General features: G+C 37.6%; 1 protein-coding gene and 2 long non-coding RNA genes across 3 annotated transcripts in view; 2 read left to right on the forward strand and 1 right to left on the reverse strand.

Moving 5' to 3' along the window:
* Positions 1-24,362, forward strand: part of LOC101483238 (uncharacterized) — a 137,123-nt gene that overhangs the window by 98,564 nt on the left and 14,197 nt on the right. The gene's annotated exons all lie outside the window — the stretch shown is intronic.
* On the reverse strand, positions 940-2,015 carry LOC143413288 (uncharacterized). The gene is made up of 3 exons (XM_076876084.1): positions 1,906-2,015; positions 1,350-1,709; positions 940-1,062 (listed from the first exon to the last, which is right to left on the reverse strand). Exons 1-3 carry the CDS (start codon positions 2,002-2,004, stop codon positions 940-942), a joined length of 582 nt encoding a protein of 193 aa, XP_076732199.1. The 5' UTR covers positions 2,005-2,015.
* Positions 5,115-11,856, forward strand: LOC143413949 (uncharacterized). The gene is made up of 4 exons (XR_013094511.1): positions 5,115-5,280; positions 7,632-7,713; positions 11,030-11,094; positions 11,204-11,856. It is a non-coding gene; the product is annotated as an uncharacterized LOC143413949 (long non-coding RNA).

Consider the following 24,362-nt stretch of genomic DNA (forward strand, 5'->3'; position numbering starts at 1 on the left):
TATATATATCTATATATATCTATATCTATATATATTTATTCTGTTTTTTTTATGTGTACTATTTGTTTTCCTTTGATTTTTACAGTAAAAGTGATCCTGTGCTTCTCAAACTCCTCCTCGTAGGGCTTCCACATCTCCTCTTCAATGAAGAGGGTTTCTCCAGTTAGAAGGAGAACTTGCAGCTGGGTGGACTGCAGTGCACTGCACTGCTCTGCAGTGTCCACACCAACTACAGTTACTTGAGTACGTTCATCTTCCTTTGTCTGTCAATACACAAAAAGCATATATTTAATATGGTAATCACGTCTTGATGCATGCTCAATGATCCATGTAAGTAAATCCCAAAAGGATGATTCTGTTCATCTGGACGTAGCATTTTCAAGTGGGAGAAATGTTTTGTCACTCATCCAGGTGACTTCTTCAGTCTGTTTTACCCAATCTTTTAAACAGTACATTGCATAATGACTGAAACTAGCCCACTGAAGAAGCAATAGGCTGGGAGGTCAGTTAATTGGTCAGTAATATACAAATTGTCACGGGCACTGATCAAAGACCACAGAAACCTGCAGTCCGCTGAGACTGAAGAAGTCACTTGGATGAGTGATGAAACATTTCTCCCACTTGAAAATGCTACGTCCAGATGAACAGAGTCAATCTTTTGGACCACCTATAATTCTAAACATTTTGGCAAATGACATTGCTATTACATGTTGGTACAAACATATGGCTTCTTCATACCTCAGTCTTTGTATGGGAAGTTGACTGGAGCTGTACTCCATAGGCGGAGCGGTGCACTTTCACATGGGAGATCTTTACCTGATCTCCCACACGAACGTCAACAATTGACGCCTCCCTCCACAAGGAGACAGTCATGGTATGTCCATCCTGAAATCACAAAAATGACAGAATGAAACATTTATTCATTAACTAATGGAAATCTCAAATGTGCCTATTTTCACCATTTTCAATATTACACTTTAGTTGCACCATTACCTGTTTTAGCTGGAGAGTGCGTATTGGCACCAGTTGTTTGCCTGAGCAAACTGTCCTCACTGCCGAACACTGAAAATTCAATTAAAATATAATGTCAGTTATAGTGATTGCATAAATCTGTGTGTGTACATCTAGGTGCTACTTTCTTGACTTACTACATCTATTATTTTATTATTGTTGTTAATGATAAATCTACAACCATTTAAAAAATAATAGTGGTTGATCTTGTTCTCACAATTTTGTGTTTGTTTGACAAGAACAATAAAATTATTATTTTTACTTTTAAAGACAAAAAAGTAATGGTTTCTTTGAAAACCTGAAGCAATATCAATTCTGATGGAACCACAAATATTTACCTCCACAACCTCCCCTTCCACTGTCATGAGCCCTCCAGATGTTGGGCTCATCTTTAGTGGTGTTGCTGGGGAAGGTGGATTAAGCAGCTCCTCCGCCTTTATTATGAGGGCCTCCGAGACTGCCAGGGCAGGAGCTTTAAAGAACTGTGTCCTCGCAGTGATATTGATGAGATAAGGGGGAGCTTGGCCCCTCAGCTCATGTCCCCTCATCATGTAGGACATGTCCTGTTTTACTTTGGAGGAGAACTCTTCAAACAAGGTGATCTTCAGCACTGTTTCACCGTCTGTGATTGCTGCCACTTTATTTTTTTTTGTTGACAGTGCTTTGACCTCTCCATCCTCAGTAACCCAGCTGATCACCTGATAAATACATAAATAAAGAAATGTATTTCTATGATCTTACTCCATAGTCACGTTCATACATGTGAAAGTCTACATCATATGATTGTTGGGTTTTTCTCTGTATTTATTATTGTACGATCTACTGTACAATATAAAGCGCCTTAAAGCGACTGTTGTGATTTGATGCTATATAAATAAAATTGAATTGAATCACCTTTAGCTGGTCACAACATTTCAACACCCGGATATGAATGGGTGGGGGCCGGAAATACGGCGTCTCAGGCCGGTTGTCAGTCAGTTTCCTTAAGGCCATTCTGAAAATAAAAAAAGCAAAATAAACACATTAACAGGTTCATACATTTCTGCTGGATACAGTTCTGACAGAATACAGTAACACCTGTTGCTTTCATGTCATCTCTTCACATTTTGATATAAAACAAACACATCATGAACTTCCTCAACCCTACGTGTGTTTCTGAGGTTCCTGCTTGATATTTACATACCTGAAAACATTTCAATATTTTTGTAAAAACACAAATTATCTTTACAAAATGTTGGTCTGAAAATTAATTAAACGCTTATGAGCCTTCATAAAATACATACAAATATTACAGCACATGTAAGTCTATCCAATTCACTCTGGATGGAACGCAGAAAAAAAATCACAATTTTCTTTTCCCCACTTAAAACCCTTGGTAGGCCCTTAAAAAATGCACCCTCTAAAGGCCCTAATGGACCTAAACGTCCACCCCCCAAAAAGTGCAATAAAAAGATTATATATTCAGATTTTTTTCCACTTTAAATTGGTCAGTCTTTTAAAACTACTTCTCCCTGAAATATTCATATAAAGTTTTAATTACATTTTCGTTGTTTTAACCCTTTAAATCCCAGGTTTATTACATGAGCGCCCTGTTTTTTTAGGCCCAAAAAACAAAAAAACTTAATATTTTCAAAAAAAAACATTTGAAGTAATATTTGATTGTTATTATAATTAGGCCTTTGGATGGACTAAAGATTGGCACCAAGAGTCATTTCGATCGCCTTTTATTTTTTTTCCAGGAGCGCATTTCATAAAATGCACACTATCGACCACGCCCAAAAAGTGCAATAAAAATATTAAATATTAATTTTTTTTTTCACTTTAAATTTGTCAGTCTTTTAAAACTACTTCTCCCTGAAATATTCATATAAAGTTTTAATTATATTTTCGTTGTTTTAACCCTTTAAATTACAAAAAAACTAAAAAAAAAAACTAAAAAACTAAATATTTTCCCAAAAAAACATTTGAAGTAATATTTGATTGTTATTATAATTAGGCCTTTAGATGGACTAAAGATTGGCACAAACAGTCATTTCGATCGCCTTTTATTTTTTTTTTCAGGACCAGAAAATGGTCTCCAGGCGCAAATGCTCCTCCTCTAGGCCGAAATAAGTGCATGTTGCCGGGGTAAGTCGCGACGATCACCGGGGCACGATCACCGGGGACTGCTTTTACCAGCCCACACGTCCGATACCACGTGACAACAAATACGTCATTTCCTGTTGACTAAAATAAAAAAAGCACCCTCTCATGGTCCTAAGGACAAAAAAATGGTCCCGCACGATCAGCGGGCGAAGCCGGTGCTGCACGCCGGAAATGAGGCTTCATTTCCGGCAGGTCTGTCCAAGCAGCCCGCTGTTTTCCAGCCCGGGGTCAAATGTGGAGCAAGGGCGCCACCCGGTGGACAAATAAAAAAATTACAACTCTAAGGCCAATAGACCAAAACGAGACGGAGACATGAGTAATCACCAGGACATTAACGGTAATAATTCTGCAGTGAAAAATAGCGTTTATAATGGAAGTCAATGGGACGAAAACGTCCACTAGGGCTCTAAGAGGATGTGTATTGTTAGCTTAGCCACTGAAGCTAATTTAAGGAAGTCAGACTTGAATTTTGAAATAAAATTATACCAAACTTTTTTTTGGAGAATTTGGCTATATTCAATTAAACACAGTGCAAATGGCTTGGAATCGAAAAATGCAAAAGCCACAAAAGGTCCCCAGGGCCTTTCACGTGTTTAATTGTTTTCAGATAATAATTAAAATAATTATTAATTAAAATAATACTTGAAAATAGGTTACAGTGGACAATAGAAAACAATGAATCATCATAGGAAGATTATCTGAAAAAGGATTCATGCTCCTGAAGTGAAAAACAGCAACATTACAGACATCTTAAAGATTGCCTGCCTGCCCTTCCCCCTCCCCCAACACACACAGGCCAGGTGCACACACACAAACAAAAACATAGTGCGCCTGCTTGGTCTCTGTGGCTTTAGTTCATATTGGCTCCCCTTTTTAATCATTTGAGCCAATAAAATTATAGAATTACTGTCCCTGCTTTTTGGTCAGTCCCGCCCTCCTTAACTGGGCAGAAAATGGCAATTTTATGACCAGAAACAGCAAAGTTGGGAGACGGTTGCCAGGGCAGAGTGCCAGCCTTAAGCAATTCTTTCCTACTAACAGCCCAAACGTAACGTCTTAAAGTTTATAAAACTGTTATAGATCTGGAAGATTTGTCTGATTCTGTAAGATCTTAATATTTCATAAAAAAATAGATGCCATTTTCATGAATACATTCAGATAGTTTTTTCAATTAAATATCCCTGAAACAATAAGTTCATCAAACTATGACACCTACAAATACATTGCTATCAATACTAAATGTGAATTTATCAAAAGTAATTTTTTTTCTTCGAGAGAAAAATGGAGATACACATATATAAAACATTCATAGGCCGATAGAAAAGTCAGACCAAATTTTAGGGGTACTTTGACGGTCTTTATATTCACAGGAACTTAAATGGCTAGATTTTTTATCTTTCACTACATTATAATGTGTTATACATGGTATAAAGGCACTAAAAAACGGCTTCAATATCAATACTTACGTTTTATGAAGTTCTTAATATCACAAGAGCACAAAGTAGAAGAGCTGTGACTGTGTCTGTAAGTTTCTTCAGAAAGACCGGGAAAGGGACCGGTGGTCTTTGATGTTACAAATTGTGATGCAATCTGTTGCCATCGGCCTGATTGGCTAACTATGATTGTTGTTTTTCCCAATTGTACTGCCTTGTGTTGATTTTGTCCCTTTACTTTAGGGCGGTTTTTGTTGGTGATCAGACCCGATTCTTGTCTAATTTGAATTATGAAATTATCAGTACTATTTTATAAGTCTCAAACTTACAATTTAAAACGTATAAAATTACTGGTCTTTTTTATTTTTTATGTAGTTAATGTATTATGTAGTTTTTTTTAAAGTTCGACTGCTAAAGCCCTGCATGTATTTTTTTAGATGAGCTTTTATTTTGAAAGTGGCGATCTCTTTTCCTGGTGTCATGGAAGCACGCCTAACAGATCCACGTTACTGCTAGTCCCCGGGACAGAGTGCGGGAAATCAATGCGGTTCGAATACGTTCATAGACGCAGGAGTGCTAATTCCCTCCAGATTTCGTCCGAAGGCGCAGGTTTCAAGGCTGCACACGGTGACTGAGCATCCTAACATTTCAAAATTCAAAGGGTCAAGCTTCAAGGTTTTACTTCAAAAAGGTAAGCTAAACTTGGTCAACACATGACAGGAAAAGGTAAATGTATTAGCTATGTTAAATATAAGTGCCTAATCGTGATAGCTTGCTGTAGGGTAAAACACTTAAGGTCAGAAATCTTTACAGTTGTGTTCATTGTAAAGCTGTTGTTTAGGGTATGTTTAAAATAATGTATTATGTAGTTGCACCACCACAGTTATGAAACTCAGAAATGTAATGATGTAAAAGCTATAGTATGGTTGGGGTTTTGGCTTGGTGAGCTTACAGCCTCCTTAAAATCTGTCAGAATTATGTACAGACAGACTGTTTAATTCATATAACCATTTAATTCAACAAATATATGAAGAAATATGTCAAAGTTAGTATGACTTTAAATGTATCATTGTAAACGACCACGGCAGACCCAGTGGCATTTTGATATTTTTTTATTAATCCCTACATGGTTGCTGTACATTCGCACTCAGAGCTGCAGCTCTCCTGCTGCCAGCTCAACATAACACCAACAACCCAACCACAGGACCCAGTACAATATTTAATTCGGCGGGGCGTGATTGCGGACGCCGTACAGGTGTGTCCGCCTCCTCTGCACGGCACCGCAGGCTACGCCTCGCCACATACCCCCATCGCCTGACTGAGGCCGGGGAACCATCCGGCCGAACGTACTCCCCCCACCGCAGGCGGAAGGTCGGCCGCGTGGCAGGTGAACGCGGCGCGGTCGGCACGGTCGTGCGCCCCGGCTCGCAGGCGGCTGGGCAGATGTCCGGCAGGCACCGGCCTCTGGTGGAGGTGAGGCCGCTCTGCTCACCCCGCCAACCTCGGGCTTCGGTGCCGCGGACTCCCCTAGCACGGGCACCACCGACTTATCCCGCGGCTTCTCCGCCCCTCCCGGTGGGAGCAGCTCCCCACGCTGCACCTCCGCCGCTGCCTCTCCCGGCTGGAGCGGGTCCTCGGGCACCGCCTCCGCCGCTGTCTCTCTCGGCTGGAGCGGCTCCTCGGGCGCCGCCTCCGCCGCTGTCTCTCTCGGCTGGAGCGACTCCTCGGGCACCGCCTCCGCCGCTGTCTCTCTCGGCTGGAGCGACTCCTCGGGTGCCGCCTCCGCTGCTATCTCTCCCGGTTGGAGCGACTCCTCGGGTGCCGCCTCAGTCTCTCCCGGCTGGAGCGGCTCCTCGGGCGCCGCCTCCACCGCTGCCGGCTCCGCCGCCTTCTTCCGGGGCGCAGGAACAGGCACCGGTCCCTGCCGAGCCCCAGCGGCTCCCACGCGAGGTGTGGGGACAGGCGTATATACATGTGTGTATGTGTATATATATATATATATATATATATATATATATATATATGTGTGTGTATATATATGTGTGTGTGTATATATATGTATATGTATATGTGTGTGTATATATATGTGTGTGTGTATATATATATATAATTTAGAAGTAAAGGCTTTAAAACCAAGTAATCGCTGAAAGTACAAACATCACTAATGTCACATAACTTTGCCGACATGTGGCCAACAGTAATGTTTTAATGTTCTTCGTTAAACATTCGCACAAAAATCAGTGACGTTATATTCATTGACAGTTCACTCTTCGGCCGCTGCCTTTTGCCATATTTTGCGGCAAAATTATCTACACCCACTGCCGCGCTATGAATTGTGGGATATATGGGACCACAAAGCGTGCACCGGACCACGCTTGATATTTGGGGAAATCGACGGCGCATTTGGAGTATGCATTTGAAGTACACTTGGAATTGGGACAGCCGTAGTCCCGTGGCGGTGACGTAATCACACTCAAAGTGTGCGGTCTCTTAATTGGGACACAGCCATAGTGTGTGTGTTCACCTCTGTTTTCGTTAGATTGTCTGCGTTACTTCTACGTTCTCTGCTATCTATCAGCCCCTGTGTTTTCTCTGCTGGACATCCCCTCTGAGTTTCCACGTCTCAGGTTTTCTAATGATGTTTCAGGTATAGCTTTCCCAGCTTAGGTTTTGTTTTTTCTTTTTTGTCTCTTTCTCCTAATGCCACACACTTTGCCTCAGTAACTGTAACATTCAGATGACTACTATCCAATTATTTCTCTGATGGTTATGCAAGAAGAGCCTAATAAACTTAAAGCCAGAAGACCGTAAAGCAGAGGTATAACTGTATGAGCTACAAAGTTTAAATGTTTTATCACAATCATAGTGTGCAGCTCACAAACAGCTGATTGTTTTAGTGTTTTCTCGGAAATATCAGATGTAACTAGTGATGTCACAATGAAAATGAAATAATATTGAACAGTATAGAATCAGACATGTTAGAATTTGCTTAAAATTCTACTTGTTTTATTTTTAAAAATTGTGCAACATTTTGTTTTTCAGATGTTTTTGCTGAATTGATCAAGACTGACTGTAAGAGTGTAAACATCGAGTAACTATGATGTTCGAGCCCTCTCAAGAACAGGTAAATAGTCATTTAGAGATTAAATTTGTCCCAGTTACTTTGCTCTACTCTGTCTGTAAAGCTTCACTTTTGTCACACTTCCTGCCTCCAAGAAGCTGAAGTAGAAGTAGAACTCTGCACCAGAACCTTTTTGTGACTTTTGTGACATTTCTGTCAATGGTGTAATTGTTGGTCTTTTGTGAATTCTAAGTAGGTGATTACTGAAAGGCAAGAGAGAAACCGAAGGCATCAGGTGACCTGTGATATGTCAGAGCTACAGAGAGGAATATTTGTGACAAGTATCCAACATTTGGGGAAAAATAGTTTCAAAGATGCATATTAAACAGGCAAGCTTTCATATTTAGAGGACAAAAACTATTACTTACTTTTAATCATTATTATGTGGTTAAGTACTGGACTGTGTGCTTTTGAGGCCAAGTCACACAGGGTTTCTTAGCTTAGACTGATGAGTATTTGAAATGTCAGCAATTCTTGATTGTAACACCTTTTATTGTAGTTTTAACACTGATGAATCAGCTTTCATAAATGAAGCAAATGTTTCATTTATCTATATTAATACCGTAAGTAATGCTTAGTAGAATCATCTTTGCTGAATCCAATGGTGAAACATGGAGAATTTTTCCTCTACTCTGAGTAGAGCTAGATTTGGTTAAAAACGGCAAAAATAAGTATGGCATTTGACAAAATACTAAAGGTTTTTTGCTTTGCTTTTTGGAATGTTTGTAAGTTGTGCATTGATAACTTCCCTTTTTAACCAGTGTCAAACAATGACTGGGTGACCAGTGTTGTCATCATCAGGGCAGGCCAGCACAGCAGGAAAAGTGAAATGGCCAGGCTGAGAGTTACAGTGTGATGCAAAAGTTTGGGCAACCTTGTTAATAGTCATTATTTTCCTGTATAAATTGTTGGTTGTTACAATGAAAAATGTCAGTTAAATATATCATATAGGAGACACACACAGTGATATTTGAGAAGTGAAATGCAGTGTATTGGATTTACAGAAAGTGTGCAATATTTTTTTTTTTAGACAAAATCAGGCCGGTGCATAAATTTGGGCACCACAAAAAAAGACATGAAATCAATATTTAGTAGATTCACCCTTTGCAGAAATTACAGCCTCTAAACACTTCCTGTAGGTTCCAATGAGAGTCTGGATTGTGGTTGAAGGTATTTTGGACCACTCCTCTTTACAAAACATCTCTAGTTCATTCAGGTTTGATGGCTTCCAAGCATGGACAGTCACACCACAGATTTTCAATAATATTCAGGTCTGGGGACTGAGATGGCCATTCCAGAACGTTGTACTTGTTCCTCTGCATGAAAGCCTTAGTGGATTTTGAGCAGTGTTTCGGGTCGTTGTCTTGTTGAAAGATCCAGCCTCAGCGCAGCTTCAGCTTTGTCACTGATTCCTGGACATTGGTCTCCAGAATCTGGTGATACTGAGTGGAATCCATGTGTCCCTGCACTGGCCACACAGCCCCACAGCATGATGGAGCCACCACCATATTTTACTGCAGGTAGCAGGTGTTTTTCTTGGAATACTGTATTCTTTTTCCTCGATGCACTACGCCCCTTGTTATGCCCAAATAACTCAGTTTTAGTTTCATCAGTCCACAGCACCTTATTCCAGAATGAAGCTGGTTTGTCCAAATGTGCTTTAGCAAACCTCAAGCGGCTCTGTTTGTGCTGTGGGTGGAGAAAGGCTTCCTCTGCATCACTCTCGCATACAGCATCTGCTCGTGTAAAGTGCGCCGAATGGTTGAACGATGCACAGTGACTCCATCTGCTGCAAGATGATGTTGTAGGTCTTTGGTGCTGGTCTGTGGATCGACTCTGAATGTTCTGACCATTCGTCGCTTCTGTCTATCTGAGATTTTTCTTGGTCTGCCACTTCCAGCCTTAACTTGAACTGAGCCTGTGGTCTTCCATTTTCTCAATATGTTCCTAACTGTGGAAACCGACAGCTTAAATCTCTGAGATAGCTTTGTGTGTCCTCCCCCTAATTCATGATGGTGAACAATCTTTGTCTTCAGGTCATTTGAGAGTTGTTTTCAGCCGCTATGTTGCTACTCTCCAGAGAAAATGAAAATAGGAGGGAAACTTACAGTAGACCCCCTTAAATACTCTTTCTCATTATTGGATTCACCTGTGTATGTAGGTCAGGGGTCACTGAGATTACCGAGCCAATTTGAGTTCCAACAATTAGTTCTAAAGGTTTTGGAATCAATAAAATGACAACAGTGCCCAATTTTATGCACCTGCCTGATTTTGTTTAAACAATTATCACACACTTTCTGGTCATTTCACTTTTCAAATATCACTGTGTGTGTCTCCTATATGATATATTTAACTGACATTTTTTATCATAACAATCAATCATTTATACAGGAAAATAATGACTATTAACAATTTTGCCCAAACTTTTGCATCACACTGTAAGTTAGGCATCGGCTGGGTGTTCAGTTCTCACCTGTTCCTGTTTAGGGAGAGACATCAAGCCTCTTAGGGTAAGAAAGAACAGTAGAGAACTCAGCGATTATGACAAGTCCCCTTATTACCACTGTTTGTCTCACAACCAATACCATTTTTTTCCTGAAGCCTAAAGCTTACCATATTGTTTTAATTAAACCTGCAGCAATGTGCTTTTTTTCTTAACAAAATGGCACATAAGAAAAAGGTTTAATTTTGACACTTAAATTTATTCCCAGAAATAACTTTTAATACTCAGGTAAATTTAATATCAGTTATTTGTACTCAAATGCTATTTATTAAAATTATTTATACTTGTATTAGAATGTTACTGTGATAAAGGTATCCTTTTAGGTACTGTACTCTGTAGGACACTAAGAAAGGAGAGTGATCATATTCTGTGAGCCCTGGTAAATAATGGTTGTTCACAGAATTATAAATGACTTTGTAACTCCTGCTCCATCTTGAGCGCCATCATCTAACCCTGAAAAAGTCTCTAGCCTTTGTCAGTATGTGTAAGACTGGCTTTCTATATGGTTTAGTGCAGACTGAGCTTCGGGACCCTGTTGTCCTTTTTTTCTGATCGGTGCTGGTGTGTAGCTGGCAATGCAGTGTGTAAGCACACTGTTTTGCCCTTTCAAACAGTACATTTTTCAGAACTGAAGCTGCAGGTTGTATCTTCACACCAGCACCGAGACAGACCAACAGTGGGACAAATCCAAACAGCAGTAAGTGCTGAGATTCATATTCAGGACTGACCCTTTAATGTTCTTTTATAACCTGTTATAAGTAATATGTATAAGTATTTTTTTCTTTTATATTTGTTATTGCTATTTTTTTTTTTCAGGGTTTGGAACCAGGGCCAGTTCCATGGATCAATGAACTCAAAGACATTTTTGAATAATGATGCAGGTACAATGTCAAGTTGTTGTTGTTGTTATTATTATTATTGTTATTGTTATTGCATAGATGACTTTCACAGTGCCTTGTTTTATCCTCACATTATTATGGTCCTTTAAAGGAGTACGCTGTACAAGAACTTGGCTGGTGACCCACTTTACATCTCCTTGCTAAACACTGGAAAATCATGCAAAGACATTGATGTAACAAATTGACCTCTTACCGCAACCATGGCCTTCAGTGACAAGAAGACCAGTCTTAAGACAGCATTGGTGAGCGTGTTCTCTAACCAGGAGCCCAGATTACCCACAAAATCTGTAAACATTTACCAAGATCCTCCTCTTTACCTGCCACTGCCACTCAGTACAGGCTGGATCCCACACAGAGTGTGCATGTCTACAGTGAGGAGGAACTCTTCAACCTTGAAAGCTTACTGGTCACAGAGGACATGGTACATAAGATTGAGACAGCAAAAGGAGAACAGACAGCTGACCAGGAATGGCATCAGCTCAACAATGCAAGGATCACATCTTCATCTTGTTATGTGAGGGGTGAAATTGTACAGAGAATGCTCTATTTTGAGACATATGTCAGAATACTGGAGAACAAGGAGAACAAAATATTTGACACCATTATTGTGCCCACTCTATCAGATGAGCTATTTTTCTGTTTAACTCATTACTATTGTGCTAAATCATACTATTTCTGCTTTTAATAGGATTTGTGCCAAATATAGTATTTCTGCTTTTTATAGGATTTGTGCTTAATATACTATTTCTGCTTTTTATAGGATTTGTGCTTAATATAGTATTTCTGCTTTTATAGGATTTGTGCTTAATATAGTATTTCTGCTTTTTATAAGATTTGTGCTTAATATAGTATTTCTACTAAATGTAGTATTTATGCTTAATCATAGTATTTCTGCTTTTTATAGGATTTGTGCTTAATATAGTATTTCTGCTTTTTATAAGAATTGTGCTTAATATAGTATTTCTGCTAAATTTAGTATTTCTGATTAATTATAGTTTTTCTACTAAATCATAGTACAGTATTTCTGCTTTTTATGGGATTTGTGCTAAAACAAAGTATTTCTACTACATGTAGTATTTATGCTTAATCATACCATTTCTGCTTTTTATAGGATTTGTGCTTAATATAGTAATTCTGCTAAATTATAGTATTTCTGCCAAATTATAATATTTTTTTTCTAAAACATAGTCTTAATTTAAAATTACAATATTCATAGTTCATCACAGTGTCTCTGGTAAATCACAATATTTCTGCTCTGTTGTACTATTTTTCTAAATCATAGTGTTTCTGTAATGTTTAAGTATTTTTGGCTAAATATATTCTTTCTGTTATCTTATACTATTTCTCCTAAATTCTTGTATTTTTGAGAAGTTATCATGTTTCTGGTAAGTTACAATATTTCTGCTAAATTCTGCTATGCTATTGTATTTCTGCCAAGTATTATGTTTCCTCTAAGATATTGCAGTTCTGCTAAGTTATTCCATTTTAGCAAACTTCTTTTGCTTCTGCAAAGTTTTTACAATTTCTGCAACTTTTCAGCTTTTTCAGCTACTTTTTGCATACAGCTTCAGCTTTAAGCATCCACACTGCATTTTCGCAGGAAATGCAAATTTTTCTAGTTGTGTGGATGCTTTAAGCATCCACACTATTGAGTTCCTGTTTCTCTTTATTCTTTATTCTACTTTATTATTCCAGTTGCTTCCGTACACTTTTTGGCACTTAACTACTTCCACAATTTTCAGCCGATTTTCACCGTTCAAATTTTAAACTATTCTGCTATTTCTGCTAATGATCGCTATGACTTTTGCTATTTTTTGCTATTATACTTTTTAAAATATTCCACTTTTTTCCTTTAATTTGTCCCATTGAAATGAATGGGAAACTTCCAAAATTCTGCTAAATTTTGCTTGTTTTTGAAACTTAACTACTTCCTCATACTTTCGCCTAGAACAACCATTCAAACTTTAAAATGTTCACAAATTATTGGGCTATTCATGTATGATTCAGCTTTTTCAAATCTTTTACTGTTTTACTTTTATGCCTCTTAAAGTTTTGAGTTGCAAAATTGTGATTTTTCACAAAATACATGCGTTGTTATGGTTGCTATGCTCTTGGCTTCCAGTGTGTCACTGAAGGTTTTGCAGTCTTCTCTTCATGTCCGAACAACTGTTTGCTACTTTCTCAATTTTTACTCAACTTCCACAAATTATACATCAAAACGTAGGTATTTTTGCTGGCTTTCAGAAAATGTCACCATCATTGTTGTGGGATTTATAGAATTTTGGCAAATCTCCTCAGACTAACACAAGGTCAGAAAACTCTCCATACAAAGTCAATGGAGAGTTTGTTCAAAATCATCGCTGGATTTCTGTAATGAGAGGCATATTCGAATCGTCATATCTCCTTAATGAAGCAAAGTTAAGACATGAGGCTTGTCCCCGAATATCTTCAGACACTCCTGACGCTCACAATTCAAGAATTTCTTTCTTACCTATTACCGTTCTGAAATGAGTTGGACTTGTTTGAGGGTAGGAAATTCGTCCGTTGCTCAGATTTCTTCAGATTTCAAACTGTGGAAATGAACCACTTTTTTCTCTCGTCATAACTTTTTGTTGGATTTCCACAGAGACCTGAAAATTTCCATGACTGTTCACCAAAGCCTGCTGTCTCTTACGGTGAAAGAATGATATCGATACTCCAAATAGATTTCGAGTCAGAAAGCGTTGTTTGAGGGCAAGTCAAAGCAGTTTTTGCTTCGCTCTGCTCAGTTATGGTGCATTAGAAGTCAAATATCTTTAATAATTCATATTTTAATGATAAATTGTTAACACTGGAAGATTCCCCCATCTCTTCTGAACAAAACGGTGTAAGAATGACGGCTCTAGCCCCTACGGTTAGGAAATTATGGTCATTTGTTTGAAGGGGAGTCGTCACTATGAGAAATAGGCTGCAATAATCCTGTGCCTCTCTGTGCTGCGTGTGTAAAAAGGATGCACCTGTTTTGGCGGGAAAACGTAAACAGCCACTCTGATTGGTGGATTTAAATTCGGCAGCTCTCTCCCTGTGTGTGTGTGTGTGTGTGTGTGTGTGTGTGTGTGTGTGTTTAGTGGGAGAGAGAGGACCCTGCCCTTATTTGGCAGCATGTCATTGTAGGATTTAAATTGAATATAGTTAGACTGGTTGACTGGATTAGAGCCTGTGTTTGTGTGTCCCTCTGTGCATTTGTGTTTCAATATGCCTCCATATTTGTAATTTTGTAAGTTATTACTATTCTGCTAAATCATAGTATTTCTGGTACTTTTTGGTACTTGTGCTAAATACAGTATTTCTGCTAAATCATACTATTTCTGCTTTTCATAAGATTTGTGCCTAATATAGTATTTCTGCTAAATTATAGTATTTATTCTTTTTATAGGATTTGTGCCTAACATAGTATTTCTGCTAAATTATAGTATTTCTGCTTTTTATAGGATTTGTGCTAAAACATAGTATTTCTACTAAATGTAGTATTTATGCTTAATCATAGTATTTCTATATATTTCTGCCAGGTCCCCAGGCAGCCAATCCTCTGTGAGGACTGAGACATTCAAATTTTCAAATCAGGGCCTGCACGGCTTCCCAGCCAATCATATATGTGTCCTGAGGCATTCAAATTTGCATATTGGGGCCTTCATGGCTTCTAAGCCAGCCAATCATATCTGAGGGCTGAGGAATTCAAATCCACAAATCAGGGCCTGCACGGCTTCCCAGCCAGCCAATCATATATGTGGCCTCAGCCATTCAAATTTGCATATTGGGGAATTCGTGGCTTCTAAGTCAACAAGTCATCCATGTCATATATCTCTAAAAATTCATATTTTAATGATAAATTGTCAACACTTGAAGATTCCCCTATCACTTCTGAACAAAACGGTATAAGAATGACCGTTCTAGCCTCTACGGTTAGGAAATTATGGTCATTTGTTTGAGGTGAGTCGTCATTATGAGAAATAGGCTGCAATAATCCTGTGCCTCTCTGTGCTGCGTGTGTAAAAAGAGGCACATGTTTTGGAGGGAAAAAGTGCACAGGCTCTCTGATTGGTGGATTCAAATTCAGCAGCTCCCAGGCTGACCTAGAAACTTACTTCTCTCTCCCTGTGCATTTTTTTGCTGATTTTTTCATTTAACAAGTATATTTGAGGGACCCTCAGCATGTTCAGCATTTTTTCAGCTGTCCATTTTGCTTTTCCAATTTTTCTGTTTAACTTATTACTATTGTGCTAAATCATACTGTTTCTGCTATTTCATAAGATTTGTGCTTAATATAGTATTTCTGCTTTTAATAGGATTTGTGCTTAATATAGTATTTCTGCTTTTTATAGAATTTGTGCTTAATATAGTATTTCTGCTTTTTATAGGATTTGTGCTTAATATAGTATTTCTGCTAAATTATAGTATTTCTGCTTTTTATAGTATTTGTGCTAAAACATAGTATTTCTACTAAATGTAGTATTTATGCTTAATCATAGTATTTCTATATATTTCTGCCAGGTCCCCAGGCAGCCAATCCTCTGTGAGGACTTAGACATTCAAATTTTCAAATCAGGGCCTGCACGGTTTCCCAGCCAATCATATATGTGTCCTGAGGCATTCAAATTTGCATATTGGGGCCTTCATGGCTTCTAAGCCAGCCAATCATATCTGAGGGCTGAGGAATTCAAATCCACAAATCAGGGCCTGCACGGCTTCCCAGGCAGCCAATCATATATGTGGCCTCAGGCATTCAAATTTGCATATTGGGGGAATTCGTGGCTTCTAAGTCAACAAGTCATCCATGTCGTATATCTCTAAAGATTCACATGTTAATGATAAATTGTTAACACTGGAAGATTCCCCCATCTCTTCTGAAGAAAACGGTGTAAGAATGACCGCTCTAGCCCCTACGGTTAGGAAATTATGGTCATTTGTTTGAGGGGAGTCCTCACTATGAGAAATAGGCTGCAATAATCCTGTGCCTCTCTGTGCTGCGTGTGTAAAAAGAGGCACATGTTTTGGCGGGAAAAAGTACACAGGCTCTCTGATTGGTGGATTCAAATTCAGCAGCTCCCAGGCTGACCTAGAAACTTACTTCTCTCTCCCTGTGCATTTTTATGCTGATTTTTTCATTTAACAAGTATATTTGAGGGACCCTCAGCATGTTCAGAATTTTTTCAGCTGTCCATTTTGCTTTTCCAATTTTTCTGTTTAACTTATTACTATTGTGCTAAATCATACTGTTTCTGCTATTTCATAAGATTTGTACTTAATATAGTATTTCTGCTTTTAATAGGATTTGTGCTTAATATAGTATTTCTGCTTTTTATAGAATTTGTGCTTAATATAGTATTTCTGCTTTTTATAGAATTTGTGCTTAATATAGTATTTCTGCTTTTTATATGATTTGTGCTTAATATAGTATTTCTGCTTTTTATATGATTTGTGCTTAATATAGTATTTCTGCTAAATTATAGTATTTCTGCTTTTTATAGGATTTATGCTTAATCATAGTATTTCTATATATTTCTGCCTGGTCCCCAGGCAGCCAATCCTCTGTGAGGACTTAGACATTCAAATTTTCAAATCAGGTCCTGCACGGTTTCCCAGCCAATCATATATGTGTCCTGAGGCATTCAAATTTGCATATTGGGGCCTTCATGGCTTCTAAGCCAGCCAATCATATCTGAGGGCTGAGGAATTCAAATCCACAAATCAGGGCCTGCACGGCTTCCCAGCCAGCCAATCACATATGTGGTCTCAGGCATTCAAATTTGCATATTGGGGAATTCGTGGCTTCTAAGTCAACAAGTCATCCATGTCATATATCTCTAAAAATTCATATTTTAATATTAAATTGTCAACACTTGAAGATTCCCCCACCTCTTCTGAACAAAACGGTGTAAGAATGACCGTTCTAGCCCCTACGGTTAGGAAATTACGGTCATTTGTTTGAGGGAGTCGTCACTATGAGAAATAGACTGCAAAAATCCTGTGTCTCTCTGTGCTGCTGCGTGTGTAAACAGATGCACCTGTTTTGGTGGGGAAAAGTGCACAGGCTCTCTGATTGGTGGATTCAAATTCAGCAGTTCCCAGGCTGACCTAGAAACTTAGTCCTCTCTCCCTGTGTGTGTGTGTGTGTGTGTGTGTGTGTGTGTGTGTGTGTGTGTGTCTGTGACAGAGAGAGAGAGAGAGAGAGAGAGAGAGAGAGGCTTTTAATGGGATGATCTCATTCTAAGATTTAAATTCAATATATTTAGACTGGTTGACTGAATTGGATCTTGTGTGTGTGTCTCTCTGTGCATGTGTGTTTCCTCATGTGTACATATTTGTGATTGTGTGGCTGTAATAAATTTTTTTGCAGATTTTTGTCATTTAACAAGTATATTTGAGGGACCCTCAGCATGTTCAGCATTTTTTCAGCTGTCCATTTTGCTTTTCCAATTTTTCTGTTTAACTTATTACTATTGTGCTAAATCATAGCATTTCTGCTATTTTATAAGATTTGTGCTTAATATACTATTTCTGCTTTTCATAGTATTTGTGCTTAATATAGTATTTCTGCTAAATTTAGTATTTCTGATTAATTATAGTTTTTCTACTAAATCATAGTACAGTATTTCTGCTTTTTATGGGATTTGTGCTAAAACAAAGTATTTCTACTAAATGTAGTATTTGTGCTTAATCATGCCATTTCTGCTTTTTATAGGATTTGTGCTTAATATAGTATTTCTGCTAAATTATAGTATTTCTGCCAAATTATAATATTTGTGCTAAAACATAGTCTCAATTTAAAATTACAATATTCATAGTTCATCACAGTGTCTCTGGTAAATCACAATATTTCTGCTCTGTTGTACTATTTTTCTAAATCATAGTGTTTCTGTAATGTTTAAGTATTTTTGGCTAAATATATTCTTTCTGTTATCTTATACTATTTCTCCTAAATTCTTGTATTTTTGAGAAGTTATCATGTTTCTGGTAAGTTACAATATTTCTGCTAAATTCTGCTATGCTATTGTATTTCTGCCAAGTATTATGTTTCCTCTAAGATATTGCAGTTCTGCTAAGTTATTCCATTTTAGCAAACTTCTTTTGCTTCTGCAAAGTTTTTACAATTTCTGCAACTTTTCAGCTTTTTCAGCTACTTTTTGCATACAGCTTCAGCTTTAAGCATCCACACTGCATTTTCGCAGGAAATGCAAATTTTTCTAGTTATTATTCTAGTTGCTTCCGTACACTTTTTGGCACTTAACTACTTCCACAATTTTCAGCCGATTTTCACCGTTCAAATTTTAAACTATTCTGCTATTTCTGCTAATTTACGCTATGATTTTTGCTATTTTTAACTATTATACTTTTTAAAATATTCCACTTTTTTCCTTTAATTTGTCCCATTGAAATGAATGGGAAACTTCAGCAATTCTGCTAAAATTTGCTTGTTTTTGAAACTTAACTACTTCCTCATATTTTCACCTAGAACAACCATTCAAACTTTAAAATGTTCACAAATTATTGGGCTATTCAGGTATGATTCAGCTTTTTCAAATCTTTTACTGTTTTACTTTTATGCCTCTTAAAGTTTTGAGTTGCAAAATTGTGATTTTTCACAAAATACATGTGTTGTTATGGTTGCTATGCTCTTGGCTTCCAGTGTGCCACTGAAGGTTTTGCAATTTTCACTTCATGTCCGAACAACTTCCTGCTACTTGCTCAATTTTCACTCAACTTCCACAAATTATACATCAAAACGTAGGTATTTTTGCTGGCTTTCAGAAAATGTCACCATCATTGTTGTGGGATTTATAGAATTTTTGCAAATCTCCTCAGACTAACACAAGGTCAGAAAACTCTCCATATAAAGTGAATGGAGAGCTTGTTCAAAATCACCGCTGGATTTCTGTAATGAGAGGCATATTCGAATCGTCATATCTCCTTAACGAAGCAAAGTTAAGACATGAGGCTTGTCCCCGAATATCTTCAGACACCCCTGACGCTCACAATTCAAGAATTTCTTTCTCACCTATTACCGTTCTGAAATGAGTTGGACTTGTTTGAGGGTAGGAAATTCGTCCTTCGCTCAGATTTCTTCAGATTTCAAACTGTGGAAATGAACCACTTTTTTCTCTCGTCATAACTTTTTGTTGGATTTCCACAGAGACCTGAAAATTTCCATGATTGTTCACCAAAGCCTGCTGTCTCTTACGGTGAAAGAATGATATCGATACTCCAAATAGATTTCAAGTTACAAAGCGTTGTTTGAGGGCAAGTCAAGGCAGTTTTTGCTTCGCTCTACTCAGTTATGGTGCATTAGAAGTCAAATATCTTTAATAATTCATATTTTAATGATAAATTGTAAACACTGGAAGATTCCCCCATCTCTTCTGAACAAAACGGTGTAAGAATGACCGCTCTAGCCCCTACGGTTTGGAAATTATGGTCATTTGTTTGAGGGGAGTCGTCACTATGAGAAATAGGCTGCAATAATCCTGTGCCTCTCTGTGCTGCGTGTGTAAAAAGAGGCACATGTTTTGGCGGGAAAAAGTACACAGGCTCTCTGATTGGTGGATTCAAATTCAGCAGCTCCCAGGCTGACCTAGAAACGTACTTCTCTCTCCCTGTGCATTTTTTTGCTGATTTTTTTCATTTAACAAGTATATTTGAGGGACCCTCAGCATGTTCAGCATTTTTTCAGCTGTCCATTTTGCTTTTCCAATTTTTCTGTTTAACTTATTACTATTGTGCTAAATAATACTATTTCTGCTATTTTATAAGATTTGTGCCTAATATAGTATTTCTGCTAAATTACAATATTTCTGCTTTTTATACTATTTGTGCTAAAACATAGTATTTCTACTAAATGTAGTATTTATGCTTAATCATACTATTTCTGCTTTTTATGGGATTTGTGCCTAATATAGTATTTCTGCTTTTTATAGGATTTTTGCTCAAACATAGTATTTCTACTAAATGTAGTGTTTATGCTTAATCATCCTATTTCTGCTTTTTATAGGATTTGTGCTTAATATAGTATTTCTGCTAAATTATAGTATTTCTGCTTTTTATAGTATTTGTGCTAAAACATAGTATTTCTACTAAATGTAGTATTTATGCTTAATCATAGTATTTCTATATATTTCTGCCAGGTCCCCAGGCAGCCAATCCTCTGTGAGGACTGAGAAATTCAAATTTTCAAATCAGGGCCTGCACGGCTTCCCAGCCAATCATATATGTGTCCTGAGGCATTCAAATTTGCATATTGGGGCCTTCATGGCTTCTAAGCCAGCCAATCATATCTGAGGGCTGAGGAATTCAAATCCACAAATCAGGGCCTGCACAGCTTCCCAGCCAGCCAATCATGTATGTGGGCTCCAGGTATTCAAATTTGCATATTGGGGAATTCGTGGCTTCTAAGTCAACAAGTCATCCATGTCATATATCTCTAAAAATTCATATTTTAATGATAAATTGTCAACACTTGAAGATTCCCCCATCTCTTCTGAACAAAACGGTGTAAGAATGACCGCTCTAGCCCCTATGGTTAGGAAATTATGGTCATTTGTTTGAGGGGAGTCCTCACTATGAGAAATAGGCTGCAATAATCCTGTGCCTCTCTGTGCTGCGTGTGTAAAAAGAGGCACATGTTTTGGCGGGAAAAAGTACACAGGCTCTCTGATTGGTGGATTCAAATTCAGCAGCTCCCAGGCTGACCTAGAAACGTACTTCTCTCTCCCTGTGCATTTTTTTGCTGATTTTTTCATTTAACAAGTATATTTGAGGGACCCTCAGCATGTTCAGCATTTTTTCAGCTGTCCATTTTGCTTTTCCAATTTTTCTGTTTAACTTATTACTATTGTGCTAAATCATACTGTTTCTGCTATTTTATAAGATTTGTGCTTAATATAGTATTTCTGCTTTTAATAGGATTTGTGCTTAATATAGTATTTCTGCTTTTTATAGAATTTGTGCTTAATATAGTATTTCTGCTTTTTATAGAATTTGTGCTTAATATAGTATTTCTGCTTTTTATAGGATTTGTGCTTAATATAGTATTTCTGCTTTTTATATGATTTGTGCTTAATATAGTATTTCTGCTAAATTATAGTATTTCTGCTTTTTATAGGATTTGTGCTAAAACATAGTATTTCTACTAAATGTAGTATTTATGCTTAATCATAGTATTTCTATATATTTCTGCCTGGTCCCCAGGCAGCCAATCCTCTGTGAGGACTTAGACATTCAAATTTTCAAATCAGGTCCTGCACGGTTTCCCAGCCAATCATATATGTGTCCTGAGGCATTCAAATTTGCATATTGGGGACTTCATGGCTTCTAAGCCAGCCAATCATATCTGAGGGCTGAGGAATTCAAATCCACAAATCAGGGCCTGCACGGCTTCCCAGCCAGCCAATCACATATGTGGTCTCAGGCATTCAAATTTGCATATTGGGGAATTCGTGGCTTCTAAGTCAACAAGTCATCCATGTCATATATCTCTAAAAATTCATATTTTAATATTAAATTGTCAACACTTGAAGATTCCCCCACCTCTTCTGAACAAAACGGTGTAAGAATGACCGTTCTAGCCCCTACGGTTAGGAAATTACGGTCATTTGTTTGAGGGAGTCGTCACTATGAGAAATAGACTGCAAAAATCCTGTGTCTCTCTGTGCTGCTGCGTGTGTAAACAGATGCACCTGTTTTGGTGGGGAAAAGTGCACAGGCTCTCTGATTGGTGGATTCAAATTCAGCAGTTCCCAGGCTGACCTAGAAACTTAGTCCTCTCTCCCTGTGTGTGTGTGTGTGTGTGTGTGTGTGTGTGTGTGTGTGTGTGTGTGTGTGTGTGTGTGTGTCTGTGACAGAGAGAGAGAGAGAGAGAGAGAGAGAGAGAGGCTTTTAATGGGATGATCTCATTCTAAGATTTAAATTCAATATATTTAGACTGGTTGACTGAATTGGATCTTGTGTGTGGGTCTCTATGTGCATGTGTGTTTCCTCATGTGTACATATTTGTGATTGTGTGGCTGTAATAAATTTTTTTGCAGATTTTTGTCATTTAACAAGTATATTTGAGGGACCCTCAGCATGTTCAGCATTTTTTCAGCTGTCCATTTTGCTTTTCCAATTTTTCTGTTTAACTTATTACTATTGTGCTAAATCATAGCATTTCTGCTATTTTATAAGATTTGTGCTTAATATACTATTTCTGCTTTTCATAGTATTTGTGCTTAATATAGTATTTCTGCTAAATTTAGTATTTCTGATTAATTATAGTTTTTCTACTAAATCATAGTACAGTATTTCTGCTTTTTATGGGATTTGTGCTAAAACAAAGTATTTCTACTAAATGTAGTATTTGTGCTTAATCATGCCATTTCTGCTTTTTATAGGATTTGTGCTTAATATAGTATTTCTGCTAAATTATAGTATTTCTGCCAAATTATAATATTTGTGCTAAAACATAGTCTCAATTTAAAATTACAATATTCATAGTTCATCACAGTGTCTCTGGTAAATCACAATATTTCTGCTCTGTTGTACTATTTTTCTAAATCATAGTGTTTCTGTAATGTTTAAGTATTTTTGGCTAAATATATTCTTTCTGTTATCTTATACTATTTCTCCTAAATTCTTGTATTTTTGAGAAGTTATCATGTTTCTGGTAAGTTACAATATTTCTGCTAAATTCTGCTATGCTATTTCTGCCAAGTATTATGTTTCCTCTAAGATATTGCAGTTCTGCTAAGTTATTCCATTTTAGCAAACTTCTTTTGCTTCTGCAAAGTTTTTACAATTTCTGCAACTTTTCAGCTTTTTCAGCTACTTTTTGCATACAGCTTCAGCTTTAAGCATCCACACTGCATTTTCGCAGGAAATGCAAATTTTTCTAGTTCTAGTTGCTTCCGTACACTTTTTGGCACTTAACTACTTCCACAATTTTCAGCCGATTTTCACCGTTCAAATTTTAAACTATTCTGCTATTTCTGCTAATGTGCGCTATGACTTTTGGTATTTTTTTCTATTATACTTTTTAAAATATTAAGCTTTTTTCCTTTAATTTGTCCCATTGAAATGAATGGGAAACTTCTGCAATTCTGCTAAAATTTGCTTGTTTCTGAAACTTAACTACTTCCTCATATTTTCACCTAGAACAACCATTCAAACTTTAAAATGTTCACAAATTATTGGGCTATTCAGGTATGATTCAGCTTTTTCAAATCTTCTACTGTTTTACTTTTATGCCTCTTAAAGTTTTGAGTTGCAAAATTGTGATTTTTCACAAAATACATGCGTTGTTATGGTTGCTATGCTCTTGGCTTCCAGTGTGTCACTGAAGGTTTTGCAGTCTTCTCTTCATGTCCGAACAACTGTTTGCTACTTGCTCAATTTTCACTCAACTTCCACAAATTATACATCAAAACGTAGGTATTTTTGCTGGCTTTCAGGAAATGTCACTATCATTGTTGTGGGATTTATAGAATTTTCGCAAATCTCCTCAGACCAACACAATGTCAGAAAACTCTCCATATAAAGTGAATGGAGAGCTTGTTCAAAATCACCGCTGGATTTCTGTAATGAGAGGCATATTCGAATCGTCATATCTCCTTAACGAAGCAAAGTTAAGACATGAGGCTTGTCCCCGAATATCTTCAGACACCCCTGACGCTCACAATTCAAGAATTTCTTTCTCACCTATTACCGTTCTGAAATGAGTTGGACTTGTTTGAGGGTAGTGTTGAAAACACGCAGTTCTTTGAATCTTTGGGCTGAAGGAAGGACAATACTCGGTGTATAAATGCTCAATCAACAATCATTTATTTCCATACAATTCAACAGTCAGAGCATTACAACGTCCGGACGGGAGAGATGCTACCAGAGGGTCAGGCACATGTCTCAAAATGGTGACGGGTTGCTCAGCTTTTTATAGTCTCTAGTGGCCCCCAGCTAGTCGTAAAAGCCAAAACATCACATTTTTTCTCTGTTACAGCGCCTAAGTTATGACCTCGGCAGTTGTTTCTCTGCTTTCTGTAAGGTGGGGGTGTGGAATGTGGTCTGTCTATCTCCCCTGTCTTTAGACACAGAGTCTCCTGCTTACAACCTTCTCTTCATGATTCAACAATTAAGCATGTCAAGAAAACAGTGTAACACATTCCCAGCAGATCAAGGATACAGAGTGATGCACATTTATCTAATGAACTAATATGTGAATATGTTCTGTTAACTCAAAAGTATAATGA

The sequence above is a fragment of the Maylandia zebra genome, linkage group LG2 (genome assembly GCF_041146795.1).
Source record: "Maylandia zebra isolate NMK-2024a linkage group LG2, Mzebra_GT3a, whole genome shotgun sequence".
In the NCBI taxonomy this organism is placed as follows: domain Eukaryota; kingdom Metazoa; phylum Chordata; class Actinopteri; order Cichliformes; family Cichlidae; genus Maylandia; species Maylandia zebra.